The sequence below is a fragment of the Lipophrys pholis genome (genome assembly GCF_963383615.2).
Source record: "Lipophrys pholis genome assembly, contig: SCAFFOLD_670, whole genome shotgun sequence".
Classification (NCBI taxonomy): domain Eukaryota; kingdom Metazoa; phylum Chordata; class Actinopteri; order Blenniiformes; family Blenniidae; genus Lipophrys; species Lipophrys pholis.
In genome coordinates this window covers 5001-22452 of record NW_028292276.1, presented here as the reverse complement: position 1 = coordinate 22452, position 17452 = coordinate 5001, and the positions used below count along the sequence as shown (strand labels likewise).

The 17452-nt window shown below is 52.2% G+C and overlaps 1 protein-coding gene across 1 annotated transcript in view; it reads right to left on the bottom strand.

Moving 5' to 3' along the window:
• Positions 1 to 681: 681 nt before the first annotated feature.
• Positions 682 to 17452, bottom strand: part of LOC308128012 (high affinity nerve growth factor receptor-like) — a gene marked incomplete at both ends in the record, with an annotated part of 21270 nt that continues 4499 nt past the window's right edge. The window contains 10 exon segments of the mRNA XM_080493681.1: positions 682 to 778; positions 901 to 959; positions 4005 to 4337; positions 6829 to 6967; positions 7032 to 7174; positions 7247 to 7404; positions 9137 to 9205; positions 15677 to 15748; positions 16317 to 16354; positions 16356 to 16464. Coding sequence (XP_080349807.1) covers positions 682 to 778; positions 901 to 959; positions 4005 to 4337; positions 6829 to 6967; positions 7032 to 7174; positions 7247 to 7404; positions 9137 to 9205; positions 15677 to 15748; positions 16317 to 16354; positions 16356 to 16464 — 1217 coding nt within the window.

Below are 17452 nucleotides of genomic sequence, written 5' to 3'. Positions count from 1 at the left end.
GACAGGGGGGAGGGGGGGGGGGGGGGGGGGGGGGGGGGGCATAATCCATCACAGCCGTCAGAAGAAACAAATCCACTTTCGTGACACAAATATTTGCTGTTGCCACGGTGACGGATGACGAGCTGGAATAATCAATGTCAGCAGGAACTGACTTCCAGGAAAATCATGTGGATTAGAACCCCCCAGAACCTCCCCTGAACCCCCAGAGCCCCAGAACCCCCCAGAACCCCCCAGAACCTCCCCTGAACCCCCAGAGCCCCAGAACCCCCCAGAACCCCCCAGAACCTCCCCTGAACCCCCAGAGCCCCAGAACCCCCCAGAACCCCCCCTGAACCCCCAGAGCCCCAGAACCCCCAAAGTCCCAGAACCCCCCAGAACCTTCCCTGAACCCCCAGAACCTCCCCTGAACCCCCAGAGCCCCAGAACCCCCCAGAACCTTCCCTGAACCCCCAGAGCCCCAGAACCCCCCAGAACCTCCCCTGAACCCCCAGAGTCCCAGAAACCCCCAGAACCTTCCCTGAACCCCCAGAACCTCCCCTGAACCCCTGAACCCCCCAGAGCCCCTGAACCCCCAAACCCCCCAAACTCCAAGAACAACCCCCGAGCCCCCCGACCCCCCCAACCCCCCCAACCCCCCCAACCCTCCCACATCCACCATTCAGTCACAGAACCCAGACTCACGGTGGAACTTGGCTTGTTGACCACACTTGTTGGCGACCAGCAGCAGGACGAGTAGGAAGGAGCAGGCGAACACCGCCAACCCCACCGCCACACACACCTGCTCAGTGACACACACACACACACACACACACACACACACACACACACTGCTGTCACAACCAGAGGAAACGCTCCGACAAAGGAACTAGTTCATTTTAGTTGTCAGCCTCAGTAACGTACCACAAACACTCGGCTCTCCGGGTTCTCCGTCACATCCGCCTCCGACCTGGTTTTAGGGCCTGAGCACCGGCAGACACACAACAGGAAGTTCAGACACACAACAGGAAGTTCAGACACACAACAGGAAGTTCGGACACACAACAGGAAGTTCGGACACACAACAGGAAGTTCAGACACACAACAGGAAGTTCGGACACACAACAGGAAGTTCAGAAACACAACAGGAAGTTCAGACACACAACAGGAAGTTCGGACACACAACAGGAAGTTCAGAAACACAACAGGAAGTTCGGACACACAACAGGAAGTTCAGACACACAACAGGAAGTTCAGAAACACAACAGGAAGTTCAGACACACAACAGGAAGTTCAGACACACAACAGGAAGTTCAGAAACACAACAGGAAGTTCAGACACACAACAGGAAGTTCGGACACACAACAGGAAGTTCGGACACACAACAGGAAGTTCAGACACACAACAGGAAGTTCGGACACACAACAGGTTCAGAGGTTCAGACTGACAATCAACAGGAGACTTACTGGGATCCGTATCAACTGGCAGCAAGGAAAGAGAACAGACTGTTACTGCAGGAAACATACAGCCAGCTGAGACTGTTACTGCAGGAAACATACAGCCAGCTGAGACTGTTACTGCAGGAAACATACAGCCAGCTGAGACTGTTCTTCAGTGAGCGATGAATTCACCATGGAAATAAACGACTTCACCATGGAAATAAACGACTTCACTATGGAAATAAACGACTTCACTATGGAAATAAACGACTTCACCATGGAAATAAACGACTTCACCATGGAAATAAACGACTTCACTATGGAAATAAACGACTTCACTATGGAAATAAACGACTTCACCATGGAAATAAACGACTTCACCATGGAAATAAACGACTTCACTATGGAAATAAACGACTTCACTATGGAAATAAACGACTTCACTATGGAAATAAACGACTTCACTATGGAAATAAACGACTTCACTATGGAAATAAACAACTTCACTATGGAAATAAACGACTTCACTATGGAAATAAACAACTTCACTATCGAAATAAACAACTTCACTATGGAAATAAACGACTTCACTATGGAAATAAATGACTGTCATGAAAATAAACAACTTCACTATGGAAATAAACGACTGTCATGAAAATAAATGACTTCACTATGGAAATAAATGACTTCACTATGGAAATAAATGCCTTCGCTATGGAAATAAACGACTTCACTATGGAAATAAACGACTTCACTATGGAAATAAACGACTTCACTATCGAAATAAACGACTTCACTATCGAAATAAACGACTTCACTATGGAAATAAACAACTATCATGAAAATAAACGACTTCACTATGGAAATAAACGACTTCACTATGGAAATAAACTACTTCACCATGGAAATAAATGACTTTACTATGGAAATAAATGACTGTCATGGAAATAAACAACTTCACCATGGAAATAAACGACTTCACTATCGAAATAAACGACTTCACTATGGAAATAAACGACTTCACTATCGAAATAAACGACTTCACTATGGAAATAAACAACTATCATGAAAATAAACGACTTCACTATGGAAATAAACGACTTCACTATGGAAATAAACGACTTCACTATCGAAATAAACGACTTCACTATGGAAATAAACGACTTCACTATCGAAATAAACGACTTCACTATGGAAATAAACGACTTCACCATGGAAATAAATGACTTTACTATGGAAATAAATGACTGTCATGGAAATAAACGACTTCACTATGGAAATAAACGACTTCACTATCGAAATAAACGACTTCACTATGGAAATAAACGACTTCACCATGGAAATAAATGACTTTACTATGGAAATAAATGACTGTCATGGAAATAAACGACTTCACTATGGAAATAAACGACTTCACTATCGAAATAAACGACTTCACTATGGAAATAAACGACTTCACTATCGAAATAAACGACTTCACTATGGAAATAAACAACTATCATGAAAATAAACGACTTCACTATGGAAATAAACGACTTCACTATGGAAATAAACGACTTCACTATGGAAATAAACGACTTCACTATCGAAATAAACGACTTCACTATGGAAATAAACGACTTCACTATCGAAATAAACGACTTCACTATGGAAATAAACAACTATCATGAAAATAAACGACTTCACTATCGAAATAAACGACTTCACCATGGAAATAAATGACTTTACTATGGAAATAAATGACTGTCATGGAAATAAACGACTTCACTATGGAAATAAACGACTTCACCATGAAGGACCACCTGAAGTCCAGACAGGAAGTAAACTAAAAAAGATACAATCGGAGTCGTTCACAAGAAGAACTGAAGTTTCTTATTCAGTCGTCTTTTCAGCAGTTCACTGGACGAGTCAGTGAGAAACATGGCAGAGTGACCCTCTCACCTGGAGTGACTCTCTCACCTGCAGTGACCCTCTCACCTGGAGTGACTCTCTCACCTGCAGTGACCCTCTCACCTGGAGTGACCCTCTCACCTGCAGTGACCCTCTCACCTGGAGTGACCCTCTCACCTGCAGTGACCCTCTCACCTGGAGTGACTCTCCCACCTGCAGTGACCCTCTCACCTGCAGTGACTCTCTCACCTGCAGTGACCCTCTCACCTGCAGTGACCCTCTCACCTGGAGTGACTCTCTCACCTGGAGTGACCCTCTCACCTGGAGTGACTCTCCCACCTGCAGTGACCCTCTCACCTGCAGTGACTCTCTCACCTGCAGTGACCCTCTCACCTGGAGTGACCCTCTCACCTGGAGTGACTCTCTCACCTGCAGTGACTCTCTCACCTGGAGTGACTCTCCCACCTGGAGTGACTCTCCCACCTGCAGTGACCCTCTCACCTGGAGTGACCCTCTCACCTGCAGTGACCCTCTCACCTGGAGTGACCCTCTCACCTGCAGTGACCCTCTCACCTGGAGTGACTCTCCCACCTGCAGTGACCCTCTCACCTGCAGTGACTCTCCCACCTGCAGTGACCCTCTCACCTGCAGTGACCCTCTCACCTGCAGTGACCCTCTCACCTGGAGTGACCCTCTCACCTGGAATGACGCCCTCGGGGTCGGAGGGTCCGAAGGGGTTGTTCATGAACTTGCCGGCGGCGGTGGCCTGGTCCCGGCCCAGCCGGTTGGAGGCCACCAGGGTGTAGTTGCCGTTGTTCATGTGTGTGGGCTTGTTGAGGAAGAGGCAGCCATGTTTGACGGAGCCGTCCAGCGAGTCGGTGATCAGCTGCATGTAGGCGTAACGGGTCAGCCTGAAGGTGGCGCCGTTGTAGAGCCAGGAGATCTGCGGCTCGGGGTTCCCGTCCACGGCGAAGGGGAAGCACCAGTGGTGCTGCTGCTCGGCGTCCCGCAGGTACAGGATCCTCACCGGGACTGAGGACAGGACCACAACACACACTCCTTTATTTCCAACCTGCTCCGCTCTGCACCAAGAAAACCACTCTATAGACCCTCTACACTGGAGCTCCCGTCTGTTACCCTCTGTCTTATTTACCTGAACATTGAATAACAACGCAAACAAGTGTCCATTTTAAAAGATATAAAGTCCCGAGAAGCTTTCCTGTCCTAATTAATCCTGCTTATTGAAATATGGATGAAGAAGCTTCCACAGCCTGAACCACAGTGACCAGAGCTCTTATCTAACATGTGAGCAGCAGCAGAGCAGCAGCAGAGCAGCAGAGGAGCAGCAGAAGAGCAGCAGAAGAGCAGAGCAGCGCAGCAGCAGAGCAGCAGCAGCGGAGCAGCAGCAGAGGAGCAGCAGCAGAGCAGCAGAGGAGCAGCAGCAGAGCAGCAGAGCAGCAGCAGAGCAGCAGCAGCAGAGCAGCAGCAGAGCAGCAGAGGAGCAGCAGCAGAGCAGCAGCAGAGCAGCAGCGCAGCAGAGGAGCAGCAAAAGAGCAGCAGCAGAGCAGCAGAGCAGCAGCAGCTTTAGATAAGAGGAATTATTGATCCGTCGAGACTCGAGCCAAGCAGAACCGAGGCTGGATTCTTCCCCGCATCCCGCCACGCCACGTCACATAGCGGCCGCCACGTCACATAGCGGCCGCCACGTCACATAGCGGCCGCCACGTCACATAGCGGCCGCCATGTTTCCTCCCAGGTTCTCCGTCTGTACGACGGCCGGCGCCGACCCGCCATGAGGACTGGAGCCAGGTGTGCTCACCTGCCGGCCATGGCTACCTGGAAGCCCTGGAAGGGGGCTGGTTCAGGAGGCCCTGGTTCTGCCCCTCCTGCTCTTAACCTCTGACCTCACCAGGGGAGGTGCACACACACACACACACACACACACACACACACACACACACACACACACACACACACACACACACACACAGAGGTTTGGCAGTTAGCCTAGCTGTTAGCCTCAGGCGGGACAGAAAGTGTCCTTGGACTGGAGGTGAGGACAGGAAGCGTCTCGGTCTCCATCAGTGTGACTGGATGTCTCAGCAGTAAACACTCTGCTGTGGGACGTGATTAAGAGTAATTAAAGGGCCGGCGGTTAACGAGTGCGTCCACCAGGGGGCTGATGTTGATAGATTAGCGGCTCTAACACAGTTAGCGGCTGCCAATCAGTGCGGATGAAGCGGTTTTCCGGAGTAGGAGGGGAGAAGTCCATTAGCAGGACTCAAATCAGATCTGAGCCCCATTTCCCTGCTGCTGTTATCTGTCCCCCGGCGCTCGTTCTGTGGGTCCAGCTGATCGGCGCCCCCGCTGCTTCTGGCTTCGTTCTTCTAATGAGTGTCACTGAGCGGCTGATGGATGACCTTATTTGGGCGGCGCTGGCAGTAATGCATCACTAATGCATCCCAGCGTCTTCGGCGGCTCGCTGGGGGCCGCCGGTCCTCGCCGCCCGCCGGCTCACGCTAATGCATCTGATCAGAGGAAAACAACAGCAACACTCCAGAGTCAACCTGCGGCGTCCAGAGAGGAAGACTGCTCCTCTTCCTCCTCATCGTATGGCTGCATTCAGACGCCACCGCACCGGCGAGGAGCAGAACAACATGAGGAAAGAGGACGGGATGAGAACCTGCTGCAGCTCGGGGGGGGGGGGGGTCACTGTGGAGGAGGGGGGTCAGACTGCTGCACCCCCACTGCTGCTATACCACCGGAGACAACAGGTCCATCAAGTCCGTCAGAAGGTGGAGGACCCTGGTCTACATGCTGCATGGATCCCAGTCCCACCTGGACCAGGGCAGTGGTCACATTCTGGACTCCTCCAGGACTTTCAACCCCTCCAACCCTCAAACCTGGAGCACAGGCTAACAGAGGTTGGGGTGGACCGCCTGGTGGACTGGATACTGGACCGCCTGGTGGACTGGATACTGGACCGCCTGGTGGACTGGATACTGGACCGCCTGGTGGACTGGATACTGGACTGCCTGGTGGACTGGATACTGGACCCCCTGGTGGACTGGATACTGGACCGCCTGGTGGACTGGATACTGGACCGCCTGGTGGACTGGATACTGGACCGCCTGGTGGACTGGATACTGGACCCCCTGGTGGACTGGATACTGGACCGCCTGGTGGACTGGATACTGGACCCCCTGGTGGACTGGATACTGGACCGCCTGACAGGCAGACCTCAGTATGTTGGACTGGGGGACGGAAGGTCCACCACAGTGGTCAGCAGCACCGGAGCGTCACATTACAACCACTGTATCCAGGCAGTGGAAGGTTAATGCTCCACTGTCTGAGGAAGTCTTTCCTCCTCCTGCAGCAGTCTAACACACACACACACACACACACACACACACACACACACACACACACACACACACACACACACACACACACACACACACACACACACACACACACACACACACACACACACACACACACACACACGCCAGGAGACACTTACACTCGATGTCCAGCGGCACCATCTTCTCCTGCGGCCCGGCCTGGTTCTCCGCCTCGCAGGTCAGGTTGTGCAGGTTGTCCAGGGAGGAAACGTTGGTGAGGTAGAGCAGCAGCTCCAGGGTGGCGCCCTCTAGCCGCTCCTGCAGGAACAGCAGGTCAGACACAGGACAGCCAAGTGAGACACACCCGTCCCCGTCCACTCACCTGTGTGACGGAGTGCGAGGTGAGGGACTCTGTCCGCCAGCGGACATCAGGAGTGGGACTTCCTGTCACCTGACAGGTGAAGTTCAGGTTTCCTCCCTCCTGAACTTTGTCCTGGGACGCCGTGATGGTCACCTCCGGAAGACCTGCAGACACAGGCCCCGCTCTGAGTGAGTGTGTGCGTGCGTGTTTACGTGCGTGTGCGTGTGTGAACTCACTGCAGTTGTGGATGACTGAAGAGTTGAGCGCCACCTGGAGGCCGTCGGCGGCGGAGCAGAGCAGCGGTTGAGCGTCCAGATCGGCGCGGCCGTCGCTCTGCCACTGCTGCAGCCAGAGGAGACGGCAGGAGCAGACCAGAGGGTTCCCTCTCAGGACCCTGAGACACAAACCAGCACTCGTCACTCCTCGCGCCAAACTGCCTGCTTCTTCAGCAAGGCACCGGACGGGAATCCGACCAGCACCAAGCAGGACCACTTCAGTTAACAGGTAGAACCTCATTCATGAACCTCATCACACCAACAATCCTTTAGCTTGGTCCAGAAATGTCCAACAGAAAATCTGCTTTCATTTCTCTCAGAAACATGAAGATTCTTCTGACCTGAAGTCAAGAAGAAGAAGAAGAAGAAGAAGAAGAAGAAGAAGAAGAGTGAGACTAGAGACCAGCTGAAACACCACAGAACAAGTTTGTAGAGTCTGAACTTTCTCTGTCGTGTTTCACTAAAGAACGAAGCATCAAAGGAAGTTTGACCTTTGGAGCTTTGACCGCCTCTGGTGGGACTAGAAGGTTCTCTGGTGAGACTAGAAGGTCCTCTGGTGAGACTAGAAGGTCCTCTGGTGTTCCTCTGGTGGAACTAGAAGGTTCTCTGGTGAGACTAGAAGGTCCTCTGGTGTTCCTCTGGTGGAACTAGAAGGTTCTCTGGTGAGACTAGAAGGTCCTCTGGTGTTCCTCTGGTGGGACTAGAAGGTTCTGGTGGGACTAGAAGGTTCTCTGGTGTTCCTCCGGTGGGACTAGAAGGTCCTCTGGTGTTCCTCTGGTGGGACTAGAAGGTTCTCTGGTGTTCCTCCGGTGGGACTAGAAGGTCCTCTGGTGTTCCTCTGGTGGGACTAGAAGGTTCTCTGGTGTTCCTCTGGTGAGACTAGAAGGTTCTCTGGTGTTCCTCTGGTGGGACTAGAAGGTTCTCTGGTGTTCCTCTGGTGAGACTAGAAGGTTCTCTGGTGTTCCTCTGGTGGGACTAGAAGGTTCTGGTGGGACTAGAAGGTTCTCTGGTGTTCCTCTGGTGGGACTAGAAGGTTCTCAGGTGTTCTGGTTGGCCATTAGACTGAGGAGCAGCTGAAATGTTCTGTCAGATCATCACTAGAAGACGTGGCTCCAACTAAAGCTGGACGGACTCGTTTCAGGACGGCGCTCAGTCTGTTGATGGTTTCTGGACAAGTTGCTGCTTCACACCTGAGAACCTGCTCCCAGTCGCTCCACGTCCCTTTTGGATGAACTTGGATCAAATGATGAGGTTAAAGGAAGAATTTACTTTGAGGCTGAGTTGGTGGAGAGCTGTTAGCAATAGCGGTAGCATTAGCGGTAGCATTAGCGGTAGCATTAGCAGTAGCAGTAGCATTAGCAGTAGCATTAGCAGTAGCGTTAGCGGCTGAACCTGCGACTGTGATGAACTCTAGACTCTTTGACTTCCTGCTGCAACGAACCGGCGAACTGCTTCTGAACAAGTTTCTTCTTCCTCAAGTTCAGATCCAGTTTTCTTTTTCATTCAGTAGAGCTAAAGGGGGGGTTTCTTAACCAACCCGTCCTGACCGGTAATCTATCAACCCGTCCTGACCGTTAATCTATCTACCCGTCCTGAACGTTAATCTATCTACCCGTCCTGACCGTTAATCTATCTACCCGTCCTGAACGTTAATCTATCTACCCGTCCTGAACGTTAATCTAGCAACCCGTCCTGACCGTTAATCTACCAACCCGTCCTGACCGTTAATCTACCAACCCGTCCTGACCGTTAATCTACCAACCCGTCCTGACCGTTAATCTAGCAACCCGTCCTGACCGTTAACAGAGCAACGTGAGCGGCTGTGTGAAGATGTAGAGGATTTGGACTCACAGGTTGAGCAGCGGCAGGAAGTGGAAGACCCTCCAGCTGATGTGCTCCAGAGCGTTGGACGTCAGGTCTCTGAGGAACAGACGCAGAGATCAGAGCAGCGTTCTTCATCCTGTCGGACTCTTCAACATCCCTGGTGATCAAGGTCTGGGTACCACCTGGGGGCCTGGAGAGCTAGGGGGGGCCATGGGGGGCCGGGGGGCCGGGGGGGTCCGGGGGGGGAAGGGGGACCCCCCCAAACCATCTTTACATTTACTACCATCAACACAAACCATCTTTTCTTCTCAGCAGGAAACAGAAACATAGAAGAGCAGAAAAACCAAAGAAAGAAAGAAAGAAAGAAAGAAGGAGGGAAGGAGGGAGGAGAGAAGGAGAGAAGGAGGGAAGGAGGGAGGGAGTGAAGGAGAGAAGGAGGGAACTAGGGAGGGAGTGAAGGAGGGAGGAGAGAAGGAGAGAAGGAGGGAAGGAGGGAGGGAGAGAAGGAGAGAAGGAGTGAAGGAGGGAGGAGAGAAGGAGAGAAGGAGGGAAGGAGGGAGGGAGTGAAGGAGAGAAGGAGGGAACTAGGGAGGGAGTGAAGGAGGGAGGAGTGAAGGAGAGAAGGAGTGAAGGAGGGAGGAGAGAAGGAGAGAAGGAGGGAACTAGGGAGGGAGTGAAGGAGGGAGGAGAGAAGGAGAGAAGGAGGGAAGGAGGGAGGGAGTGAAGGAGGGAGGAGAGAAGGAGAAAAGGAGGGAAGGAGGGAGGGAGAGAAGGAGAGAAGGAGTGAAGGAGGGAGGAGAGAAGGAGAGAAGGAGGGAAGGAGGGAGGGAGTGAAGGAGGGAGGAGAGGAGGGAAGGAGAGAAGGAGGGAAGGAGGGAGGGAGTGAAGGAGGGAGGAGAGAAGGAGGGAGGAGAGAAGGAGGGAAGGAGGGGGGAGTGAAGGAGGGAGGAGAGAAGGAGGGAGGAGAGAAGGAGGGAGGGAGTGAAGGAGGGAGGAGAGAAGGAGAGAAGGAGTGAAGGAGGGAGGAGTGAAGGAGGGAGGAGAGAAGGAGGGAAGGAGGGAGGAGTGAAGGAGGGAGGAGTGAGGGAGGGAGGAGAGAAGGAGGGAGGAGAGAAGGAGTGAAGGAGGGAGGAGAGAAGGAGGGAGGGAGTGAAGGAGGGAGGAAAGAAGGAGGGAAGGAGAGAAGGAGTGAAGGAGGGAGGAGAGAAGGAGTGAAGGAGGGAGGAGAGAAGGAGGGAAGGAGGGAGGAGAGAAGGATGGAGGAGAGAAGGAGGGAAGGAGGGAGGAGAGAAGGAGTGAAGGAGGGAGGAGAGAAGGAGGGAGGAGAGAAGGAGGGAGGAGAGAAGGAGTGAAGGAGGGAGGAGAGAAGGAGGGAAGGAGGGAGGAGAGAAGGAGTGAAGGAGGGAGGAGAGAAGGAGGGAAGGAGGGAGGAGAGAAGGAGGGAGGAGAGAAGGAGGGAAGGAGGGAGGAGAGAAGGAGGGAGGAGAGAAGGAGGAGGAGAGAAGGAGTGAAGGAGGGAGGAGAGAAGGAGTGAAGGAGGGAGGAGAGAAGGAGTGAAGGAGGGAGGAGAGAAGGAGGGAAGGAGGGAGGAGAGAAGGAGTGAAGGAGGGAGGAGAGAAGGAGGGAGGAGAGAAGGAGGGAGGAGGGAGGAGAGAAGGAGGGAGGAGAGAAGGAGGGAGGAGTGTTTCCTGCTCACAGTGGAGGATCTTCTGCCTTCAGAACAAACCTGCTTTGAGTTTCATTCGGTGGAAAAGGTTGAAGGAACCAGAAGGTTCTGGTCAACGAGCTGAACGAGTCGTTGACCAGAACCAGGAGCCACGTTTCCTCCTGAGCAGCAACATTCCCTGATTCCCCTGAACGCACCGCGCTCACTGCTAGCACCCAACGCTAGCACCCAACGCTAGCTCTGCGAGCGCCCAACGCTAGCACTGCTAGCACCCAACGCTAGCACTGCTAGCACCCAACGCTAGCACCCAACGCTAGCTCTGCGAGCGCCCAACGCTAGCACCCAACGCTAGCACTGCTAGCACCCAACGCTAGCTCTGCGAGCGCCCAACGCTAGCACTGCTAGTACCCAACGCTAGCACCCAACGCTAGCACTGCTAGCACCCAACGCTAGCTCTGCGAGCGCCCAACGCTAGCACCCAACGCTAGCTCTGCGAGCGCCCAACGCTAGCACCCAACGCTAGCTCTGCGAGCGCCTGCATGTAGCCGCCAAACTCTGCTCCAGAAAGTGAGACTGCAGAGAAGTCAGAGCTGAAACATCCTGAGCTCCGCTGAGATAGCTCAGCTAGCAACCAATCTTTGTTTGAGCAATGCTAATGCTAATGCTAATCACAGCGGCGGTGGTTGTAAAGCTTAGAGTAAAAGAAGTGACTGTTCAGACAGTTTAGGCTAATGCTATTGCTATCAGTGAGCTCATAATACTTTATAATCTAAATCTTGTATAATTAGAAGCAAATTTCTGATTTAAAGACGAGAAGAAACAGGAGCTCACGTTTATCTGGGTTGCTAATGCTAATCACAGGCTAATGCTAATGCTACTTAAAGAGGGAGATATTTCACGTTGCTGTGAGGAGGTGCGCTAGTTCACAGCAGCCTGATTGAACACAGCAGAAGCAGCGACGCTTTAATAAAAACAGACATTTGAAAGAAGAATCCAGAGTTGAGAGTCGAACACGACGGACGTCACAATAAACAGCCTGATAGCAGAAGATGAACGCTGCCGATCCTCGGCTCAATCCTCACAGGAAAGCTAAATATCATCAGCGCTCGTCTCGGATGATCTTCAGACTGAAAGTTGATCTCCGTCACGTGGTGGAGGAGCCGCCGGGAGGCGTCGGCTGGCGGCTCCCGGCGGCTCCTCGGGCCGAAGGTTCAACTATTTGTTTTGCCGGCTTGAGAAAGTTCATGTCAGACGTTGGCCTGAGGGGCGGATCCATTACCGGCTCCATTCCCCGGCCCGGGTCCACCGGGGGGGGTCCACGTTACAGAGCAGCGCCGGCGCAGGGCTCAACATTCATCTCATTTTAGACCTCGAGTGCCGGGAAGGTTGTGAGGAAAAAAGAACCACAATGAACCAACGGAACCAAAAACAGAAGAACGAACAAAGAGATTTGGAGGTGACGGTGGAGAGGTGGAGGTTAAGAGGTGGAGGTGAAGAGGTGGAGGTGACGGTGGAGAGGTGGAGGTTAAGAGGTGGAGGTGACGGTGGAGAGGTGGAGGTGAAGAGGTGGAGGTGATGGTGGAGAGGTGACGGTGGAGAGGTGGAGGTGGAGAGGTGACGGTGGAGAGGTGGAGGTGAAGAGGTGGAGGTGATGGTGGAGAGGTGACGGTGGAGAGGTGGAGGTGGAGAGGTGACGGTGGAGAGGTGGAGGTGGAGAGGTGGAGGTGGAGAGGTGACGGTGGAGAGGTGGAGGTGAAGAGGTGGAGGTGATGGTGGAGAGGTGACGGTGGAGAGGTGGAGGTGAAGAGGTGGAGGTGATGGTGGAGAGGTGACGGTGGAGAGGTGGAGGTGAAGAGGTGGAGGTGATGGTGGAGAGGTGGAGGTAAAGAGGTGGAGGTGAAGAGGTGGAGGTAAAGAGGTGGAGGTGAAGAGGTGGAGGTAAAGAGGTGGAGGTGATGGTGGAGAGGTGGAGGTAAAGAGGTGGAGGTGATGGTGGAGAGGTGGAGGTAAAGAGGTGGAGGTGAAGAGGTGGAGGTAAAGAGGTGGAGGTGATGGTGGAGAGGTGGAGGTAAAGAGGTGGAGGTGATGGTGGAGAGGTGGAGGTAAAGAGGTGGAGGTGAAGAGGTGGAGGTGAAGAGGTGGAGGTAAAGAGGTGGAGGTGAAGAGGTGGAGGTGAAGAGGTGGAGGTGAAGAGGTGGAGGTGAAGAGGTGGAGGTAGAACATTTCTATGTTCATATGTTAAAAGTTAAAAGCAGTGAAAATCTCAGAATGACTCATTTTACAACCTGAAGCTGTTTATAGGCTCTTAATCTGAAAAAACCATCTGTCGCAGAGAATCCCCCCTCAACACCTCCCCCCCAGACCCCCGACCCCTCAAGAGCCCCCATCCTCATCCAAATCCCCCGAGAACCCCCTCCTCCCTCCACAGTCAAGTATTGATTAAGTGATAATGGACCCTGAGTGGAGTGTATTTATTATGCATCAGTTGTCGATAATCCGCCAACGTGAGCGAGTAAAAGGTGACTGGTGGACGTCTTCTCCAACCCCCCCCACCCAAACCCCCCCCCACCCACCCCCACCCACCCCCCCAGATGAACAGCGATGGATATGCTGGGTTGAACCACGAGGACGAGATGGTGGCGGAAACTCAATCTGCTTGTTTTTATTTCATGTTGAGTCCAAAATCTTCCAATACAGAAATAATCTGAAGGTTTCATGGTTTCTCAGTAGTTTGGGGGGGGGGGGGGGGGGGGGGGAGGGGAGATGGTGGTGTGGGGGGGGGGGGGGGGGGGGGTGGCTGTCAGAGAGGCTTCCGTCTCACTCTTCTCTCACTTTGAAAGGAACTTTTCTGAAAAGGTCACGTGACTGAGAAGCTCAATTAAACCTGAAAAGGACATTTTGATCGCCCCGGAACATGTGTAGTTATACTACAGAAGAGTACCCTGAGGAAAGCAGTAGGTCCTGAGACCATCGCCGCTGCACAGCGCAGTACAGCAGTACAGCAGTACAGCAGTACAGCAGTACTGCAGTACTGCGCTCAGCTCAGTGGGCTCTGGGGTAGATTGTTCCAGATGTGTGTTGATCGGGGACAGACACCCACAGTGTGGACAACGTCCACCATCATACCAATTCCTAAATGCAAAAATGTCGAGGAATTAAATGAGTTCAGACCGATAGAACCTCCATCTCTGCTCAGGAACATGTTCTAAAGGGTCATAAAATACATGGCGGTTCCTATTACAAGCAGGAAACCTAGACCCTTTACAGTTTGTCTATCAAAGTGGGAAGGGTGCTGACGGTGCCAAACTTTATATTCTGGACAGAGTCTCTAAGCACCTGGAGAAACCTGGAGAAACCTGGCGAAACCTGGAGAAACATGGAGAAACCTGGAGAAACCTGGCGAAACCTGGAGAAACCTGGAGAAACCTGGCGAAACCTGGAGAAACCTGGAGAAACCTGGAGAAACCTGGAGAAACCAAAGTCCCATCCAGGGATTTTATTGGCCGACTTCTCTTCAGCTTGTAATAAGATGACCTGACATTGGAACCGACGACCTCGCATCCTACCTGAACCGACCTGCACAGGTTCTAGTCTCGCTTTTACCATTTTTAACAAACAACCCAGCTGAGAGTTGGTGAACGGACACGTGTCCCCCCAGCAGAAGACTTTCAGAGACAGGCTCACCATTGACTTTAGGCAGAACAATGACGAGGAACAAGAAAGCAGCATCACGTTGTGGACTATATTAATATGTCGGGACTGTGTTTGACTCACAACCCAAATTGGACTGAAACACCGAGCTGATCCCCAAACAGGGTCAACAAAAGAGTCCATTTAATGAGGAAGAGACATTCTTATATCGAAAGCCTTTAACCTCTTCCTGTACCTGCTGGGGACAATGGACCGTCTGTCAAAGACAAAGACCGGTTTGAAGAATCTCATCAAACGGCTCTGGAGTGACGGGACTCCTCAGAGGGTCTTGGGCTCAATCTGGGACCAACAAGTAGCTGAGAAACCCACCAGACCACGTCCTGTCCTGGAGCTGTCCCTCCTGTCTTCAGGCAGACGTTATCATGTGTCCCAAAGAAAAACCAACAGGTCCTCAAAGTCCTTCATCTCCTCGGCCTTCAAGCTTTCAAACAGACTGCAGCCGCACAAGATTCCATTTCAATGACCAGAAATATCTTCAATCATCTTCGTCTTATTTCTTGGTTCTTATTTCTTGGTTCTTATTTCTTGGTTCTTATTTCTTGGTTCTTATCAACGTTCTTAACTTTTCTCTGTCTTGCTAAATGCTAAATAAGCTAAATGCTAATCTTCTGCTTTTATTGATTTCTTATGTTCCGACATTTCCTGCTTCTCCGTCACTTCTCCGTCACTTCTCCATCACTTCTCCGTCACTTCTCCGTCACTTCTCCATCACTTCTCCGTCACTTCTCCGTCACTTCTCCATCACTTCTCCGTCACTTCTCCATCACTTCTCCGTCACTTCTCTGTCACTTCTCCGTCACTTCTCCATCACTTCTCCGTCCTACCGAGTTCCATGAGTGAAGACCAGATGCATCATGGGAAAGAACAACTGGGAACCACAGATGAATTGCCCCTTGTGGGGTAAATAAAGGAGCCTGAATCTGAATAGACACCCCCCCAGAACCAGACCCCCCACTTTCACCCCTGAACAAGACCCCCCGAACCCCCACCCCCCCCCCCCCCCCCCCCCCCCCACAAACGAGACCCCCACACCCCACTAACCCCCCCGACGCAGCTGCTTTGTTAATCCACTCGTCAGTCATGTGACTCTGTCTGTTTGTTCTTCCTTCTACACACACACACACACACACTGGGACACTGGGACACTGGGACACTGGGACACTGGGACACAGGGACACAGGGACACTTACACGTACTGCAGCTTGACGTTGTTCTGGAAGGTGTTGGCAGAGAGGAACCTCAGTTTACATGATGTGATGGTTCTGCAGATGAAACCAGAACACAATGAGCACAGAGAGAACGAGGCTTCACACCTGGAAACGACCTGAAGACACGCCCCTTATTGATGTTAGGAGATAGCTGAGTTACTATATACCAGGGGTGTCCAACCCTGGTCCTCCAGGGTCCCCTGTCCTGCAGGTCCCCTGTCCTCCAGGTCCCCTGTCCTGCAGGTTTAGCTCCTCCCACTTGCAACACACCTGATTTCAATGAGGGGGCTCCTTATTGGGCTTTTCACAACCTTGGCGATGACATCATCATTAGATTCAGGTAAGCTGAAGCAGGGAGGAGCTAAAACCTGCAGGACAGGGGTCCTCCAGGACAGGGGTCCTCCAGGACCGGGAGTCCTCCAGGACCGCGGTTGGAGACCTCTGATGTAGTGTTAGCACTAGCACTAGCATTAGGCATTAGCATTTGCTGTCAGGACTGTATGTTCCGTTTTATGACTGATGAGCTGAAGTTCTGTTACATTATTAGAGGAGGAAGATGCTCTATAATCTGATGTTGGAGGAGGAAGATGCCTCTATAATGTGGAAAAGAGTTTCAACTTACAGGTTCCTCAGCTCTTTGTAGTTCACCAGGTCGACGTCCGGTTATGTTCTCCAGGCCGGCCTGGTTCTCTATGTGACTGAGGAGGAAGAAGAAGAAGCAGTTTTGGACGATGTTTGGAGGATGAAGGTTGAGAGACTTGGGCCAACTTCTGTAACGAGTTCCAGAGGGTTCCAAGTTCCCTTCAGTGTGTCTTCCTCGTTCAAACATTCAAACATACCTCTGCAGGGAACTCGTTCTGCAGGGAACTCGTTCTGCAGGGAGCTCGTTCTGCAGGGAGCTCGTTCTGCAGGGAGCTTGTTCTATAGGGAACTTGTTCTATAGGGGTACTCATTCTGCAGGGAACTCGTTCTGCAGGGAGCTCGTTCTACAGGGAGCTCGTTCTGCAGGGAACTCGTTCTGCAGGGAGCTCGTTCTGCAGGGAACTCGTTCTACAGGGAGCTCGTTCTGCAGGGAACTCGTTCTGCAGGGAGCTCGTTCTGCAGGGAGCTCGTTCTGCAGGGAACTCGTTCTGCAGGGAGCTCGTTCTGCAGGGAGCTCGTTCTGCAGGGAACTCGTTCTACAGGGAGCTTGTTCTATAGGGAACTCGTTCTACAGGGAGCTTGTTCTATAGGGTACTCATTCTGCAGGGTACTCGTTCTGCATGGAACTCGTTCTGCAGGGAACTCGTTCTGCAGGGAACTCGTTCTGCAGCGAACTCGTTCTGCAGGGAGCTCGTTCTGCAGGGGTACTCGTTCTGCAGGGTACTCGTTCTGCAGGGGTACTCGTTCTGCAGGGAACTCGTTCTATAGGGAAATCGTTGTATAGGAAGGTCGTTCCAGTCGCTCTGCAGTCCTTCAGTTGTTCTCCAGTCGTTCTCTAGTCCTTCTTCAGTCGTTCTCTAGTCCTTCTCTCCAGTCGTTCTCCAGTCGTTCTTCAGTTCTTCTTCAGTTCTTCTTCAGTCGTTCTCCAGTTGTTCTCAGTCGTTCTCCAGTTCTTCTTCAGTCGTTCTTCAGTTGTTCTTCAGTCCTGATATTCATGTGATTGACCTGCGCAGCAGTAATGTGATTACAGAGGCAGGTGGGTTAGGAATCGCCCATCGCCTGCTTTATTGGATTGAGCAAGTGGCTGTAGATCATCTATTGTTCCCGGGGGGGTTG